Source organism: Monopterus albus, unplaced genomic scaffold, assembly GCF_001952655.1.
Source record: "Monopterus albus unplaced genomic scaffold, M_albus_1.0 scaffold5.1, whole genome shotgun sequence".
NCBI lineage: Eukaryota > Metazoa > Chordata > Actinopteri > Synbranchiformes > Synbranchidae > Monopterus > Monopterus albus.
The window spans coordinates 3810056-3816783 of NW_018127885.1; the positions used below are offsets into that span (position 1 = coordinate 3810056).

Here is a 6728-nt window from a genome sequence, read left to right on the forward strand (position 1 = left end):
GTTGTGCCCCCTTAACAGCATTGATAGGTTTAATGATGGCAATACCAACAGGAGTGACTGGTGTAGCCGTTGTCAGGCCTGACTATGATGTTGTGCGGTGTGAGTGAGTGACTAGCAGAGCCAGAAACTGTGTGGTGGGGCTACAGAAAATAGGGTGGGCCTCTTCCAAAACCATTACCTTAGTGATACCAGCCAAAATCACACAATTACAACCATACCTGCCTACAAAGGTGTAGGTTCGGTCTCACCACAGCTGGTTTGGTCCCAGAAGTACCAAGCGGCAACCTCCAAGGCTGAGAAATGAAGCCAATGTGAAAAATGAAGCCAATGCAGAAGTGTCGGTTAATATTGTTGAAAAATATGGTAATGAGTAGCCATATTTAGTAGTTTGTGACTAAAATAAAAGTAACCTCTGGAATCACTGTTTCCATTTAAGGATATTATTATTATTATTATTATTATTAACGACTTAAATAGCCTAATAAAATGGTTTGGACAATGGGCTGATGCAACTGCATGTTATGATGATATATTCTGACCATTTTGGTCAGTTATCACTTTCAAATTCAGCAGCAGTCTGTAGGTGGTAACATCACAATTGGCCAAACTTGTGAGTAAGATCGCACACAGAAAACAGTTGAAGGCGGTTTGACAGTAATAAAAAGAAGGGGTGTGCAGGGTTGATCTGCATGGATGACTCTCAGGCCTACATCTATTCTTCGGCTATTGACAACCTCTCCCTTTTCAGTTTGCATGACTGGAGCTCTCACTAGCGCTGCTAGTGGACAATCAAACCTACACACCCACCTCCAGACTCGCATTTCTCATTTCTTGCTTCTAGTCTAAATTAGATAGCAAGACGTAGTGTCGGAGCTCACAGATCGCGCACAGTTAGTTTCACGTATTAGCGGTAGTTAAACAGTAAATCTTGAATTCAACATGGAGTCCCCTCCAGATCCAGCGAGCGACCCGGGCAACAGCGCCTCGGAGCCGGCTACCCCGGTCAGGGAAACCCCGGTAAACCTGGAGACGCTCCGGAAAGCGGACCATCCAGCCCCGGTTCGAAGGCAGACCTGTTCAAGCACCAACAGAGGTAAGCGGACCTTATTTCGAACAATGCTGTACAGGGGATATAGACCGAGCAAAGATATTTTAAATAAAACTTCAAAGTGAATTAAATCGCTTCCCTATAAATAACTGCACACTGTCTAAATTCAGCCAACACGCACACGGCTTTTTATACTGTACTATACCGCGGCTTTTGGCAGTATACGGTTGTAATTAGTGCCTCGGTGTGTGTTGCTGGTGTTCTGGCTCCAATGACAGCTCAAATCCTACGGTCACAGTTGTCACATTAATGTGACTGCGAGATGAATCAATTACCCAGTAACTTAAAACTGACCAGCAGCAGCTTTTCTCCCAAACGGGCCAAAGTGCCCGATCAAACGCGATACTGTCAGTGTCACAAGTGAACTTTTGGAAACTGTGTGTTAGTTTATCGATCAGTCCCATTCCCTCTTGTAGGGACATGTCCTCCACTACTGATACAGCCCACAGCGCCGTGTGGCTGGATTGGCTTTTCTTTGTTGTTTTTCCTTTTCTTTTCTATATACAATCTCCAGCTAACAGATTTAGACTTTTAGGCTATTCCTGTGCGTAAAAGACGCATCAGCAGCTGGAATTTGTTTAGCGCCAGCTCTCAAACAGTGTGGCAAGCAGGAAGACACTACCCGGCTTTTGTTGCAACTAAATGTCCTCATCATCCAAGAGGAAGAATAAGAAAAATAGCCGTGCACAGGGCTGTTTTGTCAATTAGCCCGTCTGTCTGCGTTGCTTCTGAGGACTAGGTCATTTTGCATGATTTATCCCCCACGTCCCGTCCATGTTGTACAGTACAGACAGTATTTAACCACACCCCCTCTCGGCTGTCTCGAGTACAGGCTAACTGTGCTCATCCAAGTTCAAAGAAATTGTGAATTGTCTGCTGATTGTTGATGAGCAGATTGGTATGCGTAACAGTGAGACGAAAGGTGTAAACGTGACAGGTCATTGCACAGTGGTTTTTGTTTAGGCTACTCTCCGTGTGCTGGGGATAGGGTATATTTAGAGTCTGATATGGTGAATGTGGAATGTAAGCTGGTTATGTAACAGGTTTAGCCATAAACAGACGCGCGGAACTGAGGGCAGAAATCGTTATTGCAGATCTTCTCACCTCATACAGGAGCTCACCCACTTCCCATGATTACCACGAGTGTTTAATAAAAAAAAATCACTGCCCTTTTGCGCGTATTCATATCTACCACTGGAAATGAACTGTGTGACTTTGTGGGCTGGCGCAGCCTGAGCACTTACGTAATAGCGGGGCCAAGACAAGTAGTTTGGAGGCTTCGTGGATTGATTTCTTTTTTCACAAGTCTGACTTTGAGACACTCCTAACCTGCTGACCCATATTCACCCCGCTCCTTTATGCACAGGATTAAAGTGCGTCTGGGAAAGAGAAAGACAGGAAAACGAACGCTTTTGGTCTGTTATGTAATGCTGAATGGGTGGAAAAAACATGTTCAGTGAGACAACCTCTGCAGCTTAAAAGGAGTTTCCTTGCACTGAGACTTTATTTTGACCTTTTTGCAAAGAATAGCAATACTTGTTAGAGTATTAACAGCAGAAGACTTGAGGCCAGATGTTTAGGCAACTTCTGAAAAACTTACTGTAAGTTAACATTTGTCCAAAAATCATTATGATGAAATCCATAAATTAATTTACTCTCATGTTCAACTGTATAGCTCAAATTTTAAAGCATATAGGAAATCACCTAGTGCAGTCTGTCATACAGGCAGACCCCAGTATAGTTTTTAATGTGAGTGTGTTTGTAACGTATAACACCACAACTATGGTCCCCATTAGTTTTAAACCACTTAACTTTGCTCACAAAACAGCTAATTTCTGAATGTAGTACTGTAGATCTATTCAGGACATTCTCCACACGAGAGAGCAGATTAAAAGTTTGCTTTCGTAAACAAATAATTGTTTAATTTCTTTATTTAAAAAGGGTTCATGTAAAAGAACAAGCGCCCTATTAAGAAGTAAGTGCAGTTGGTTTAGTGCAGATGGCTAAAAAAAAAAAAAAAGTAAAAGAAGAAGTGTCGTTCACATGAGTGTAACTTACTTTTTTAGGACCAGAGCTCCACGCTCAGACTCCAGTTCCTCACCTAGCCACAGAAACTAATATCTGAAAGGTGGCAGACACTTGCTCAAGTGCGGTTTCCTTCCTTACAGCTGCATTAGGCTTTCTGAGGATGCACAGTTTTTGTCCTGCATGTAGAGCGTTACTGTTTTAGCCCTGAGTACTAATACCTTTTAAGTAGAAATGGCTTATTTCAGCAGGGGCTCTGCCGTAAGACTTGAGTGGGTCAGAGAACAGGCCTTGGAGGGCTATGGATATCATTACTGGAAAGAAGAAAGGATGTTATTTTTATATTGCAAGATCCCTCAGTTTGTAAATTTGGAAACAATCAATATTAATGTTTGGTTATGTAAGGTGATGGTTTCTGCAGAGGCATAAAACCCCACAGCTGTACAGGGAAGCTCTGAAGCCATAAAAGCTCCACTGTCTGTAAAAATCCTCTGTTGACACAAGTTTGAGTGTCAGAGCTGTGTGTATATGTGTGTGTCACAGTGCTATAGTAGTAGACTTCACTGAGTGATACTGACCGCTCCACTTATTCTCTTATGCTGTACAATGACAAAAAGTCATCTGAAAATCATTTTCCTTCGTTAGGGAGAAAGAGATGATGACTACCCATAAAGAACCAAAAAACATTATTTTAAAGTTGTGAATTACTTCAAACAAAAACCAGACAAATCCTGCACATTGCTCATCAGCAGGGTGCAGGATTTGTCTTGTTTTTTTTAATTATCCTACGCACCTGCAAAAAAGACTTGATGGTGTGCGAGAATTGTGTTTGAAGTATCACAAAGTTGTGAATTATGAAGTGGTTTCCAACAGTGGAGAATATTGCTGTGCATCCTGGTTTTTAGTTTGCCTCAGTGCCATATCTAGATAAGTTTTTTTCCATACTAAAATCAGCTTTCGTCCAGTTATTTCACAACATTCGGTCGTAGTGTATATCGCACTATTGCAGGTTTTAGTCTTAAGTGTTCATTTCATAGGAAACAAATATTATCTGACGTTACAGTTTTGGAAGGTGAGCCAAACTAAAAAAGCAGAATATAAAAATATTCCGTCTCCTCTTAATGTGCATATAATCAGACAGTTTTATTTTTGGACAGCAAAATGAGAACTCACTGCAGAGTGGCAGCATTTATTTAGTTGTTGTTGACACAAGACAAATGGGATGCAGGGACGCAGAGGCTTAAAAAAGAAAGTTGTCACACCAAATCTCAGAAAGCTGGGATTTGGCATGAAGTTTGCATGCCACTAGAATGGACAGCAGTGTTATAGAGGCTGTGGCATTCTCAAATTCAGTGAATTGGAGACCACGAATGCACAGGTACCGTACAGACTTACAGCTGAGCCTTCAGCTCAGATGGATCGGTGAGAGGAACTCCATTAGGTGTGACTTTTTTTTTATTTATTCCTAGGTGGCTGCCTATAACAGATTATCAAGTCTCGGTCCTCCTGCGTTTTTCATTCATAAATGTGGGTGAGGTGATAATATCATAAACTCTTCTTTTAATTGGTACCTGTCAGATTTATTCACATTAAAGTCTTCTCTTCCCTACAGTATAAAAGCAATCAGTTTGAAAGATGAATAAGATAAGCAGCATTTCTTCAACTGTACACCGAGCTAATGTAGACATGGACGTCTGATCTGAGTTTAGACTTTGGCATCACTGCCTATAAAAAAAAATAAAATCTTCTGTTCTTATGATCCTCAAAGGAGCACCAGTATGCTTATCTGAGGAGGATGTGAATGTCAATATAACATTATGATTAGGAGTTAAATAAGCGCTGACTGAAATTTTGTCATGTCAGTTTAGAGGCTGTTTCTTTCTTGCTGTCAGTTCAAAATAATAAAAATATAAAAAATGATGAAATATTGTTTTGGTTCAAATTGGCTTGCTCATTTGTACCTTACCTTGGAATGAAAAGTTTTCTTTTATTTACCTCGTTTCTCCCTATGGTTGGTCTGATTACCTGTTGTACACACAATACTTGATTGTGAAGTTTTGGATATGTTTGTAGCATATTGCAATTTTAATGTTTAGTTAATTTTATTTTTTTTTCCTGGTGCATTGTGTTTCTGCATCTAGAAATTCTGGGTGGTATAATGTGACCTTTGACTTTTTTTTATAGAAACTCTGTTTCCAGTTAATAAAATGTCTTAGTTGTGATATATATGGCTCAGATTTACTTGTAAACTCATAATATTCAAATACTTAAATTAAGTCTAAATCCTTTTGGGGGAAAATGTCAAATTTTACAAAACAAACGACAAACAAACCTCACCTTGTAAATTAAACATTTTTGGTGCTTTTTATGTTTACATTTCAGACATGTGAATGTTCTGATCTCCGCTGGTGAGAGTGCAAGGCTCAGAGACGACTCAGTCACTTTTTTTCCAGGGTGCCCTAGCAGGGCTTTAAAATTGTCTTTTTTTGTCATTATCATTGGAGCATTTACTCTTCCACATCTGTAATGTGAAAGGTTTGCAAATCATGCAGTAACCTGTGACGATGTAGAGCAGAGCGCTGTATTTGGCTTGAGGGAGGCTGCTTGAAAGGACTCCTGTGGATTTTATTGTAGGAAACTGCTTTGTAGATACACTGTTGGTCCTCCTGAGCCAGTGACAATTTACACACTGACAGGACATTCTTGTTGTTAGGAGGCAAGGCATACCATGTCCTGAGTTTCCACTTGATCCATGTTTCTCCCTAGTAATTTGAATGTTAAGTTGGCTGAAATTTGGATGCATTTATATCAAGCTTGTGCAGATGTGTTTTCATAATTTGCATTCTATGGCAACTTTACACAATGCAGAAAACTCAATTCAACATGCATTCAAGTGATTCAAGTCCATCTGCCTTTAATCAGCGCAGGACTTTTTGTGGGTTTTTTTTCTTTTTTTTGTTGCAATTTCAATTTTTGTACAAGTTGTTAATTGGTGCTGGCATATTATGAAACTTTTCTTTACACAACTCAGGATACACACTAGATGCAGAGCACAGAGTAAAAGAATCTGACAAACTGATACCGTAGCTAAAACACTACTTCAGGAATACATCCCACAAATGCTCTGGTGTAGTTGCTTTTATTGGTAACTTACAAGTTAGCTTTTATATTTATTAGCTTTATACTGTAGGCAATGCAGTGCAAGCCCTAATAGGCTATATTCATTTTAAAAAGTTGAAACATGTCAAACTTCACCTACACTGAATATGAAAGTTTTATTCTGGTGGGACAGTTTATTTTGGAGTTTGAATCACCAGTGGCTTAAGTGGGGCTGGCGAGAAAGTTGTAACTGGTGACAGATAGCAGATTTGATGTGAAGTCTCAAGTGGTGAATGATAGCTCAGATCTATGGCCCATTTACAGAAGTTGTATCTTAGATAGAAAAGTCTGAATAGTAATGACCAGAAACACTCTAGATGCATTATTGGAGGGTGTTAAAGGACTCTAAATTTAATGTGGTACACTGTGACCCGAGTACTGGTGCTGCTTGGCTCCGTGGTGCTCTGTGCTCTCGGATATGAAATGGACTTCTTAG

At 40.1% G+C, this 6728-nt stretch overlaps 1 protein-coding gene across 1 annotated transcript in view; it reads left to right on the forward strand.

Moving 5' to 3' along the window:
* Window positions 1–705: 705 nt before the first annotated feature.
* roraa (RAR-related orphan receptor A, paralog a) overlaps window positions 706–6728 on the forward strand; it is a 167657-nt gene continuing 161634 nt past the window's right edge. Inside the window, exon 1 of the mRNA XM_020612748.1 lies at window positions 706–1093. Coding sequence (XP_020468404.1) covers window positions 940–1093 — 154 coding nt within the window. The 5' untranslated portion in view covers window positions 706–939. The remainder of the gene's footprint in view (window positions 1094–6728) is intronic.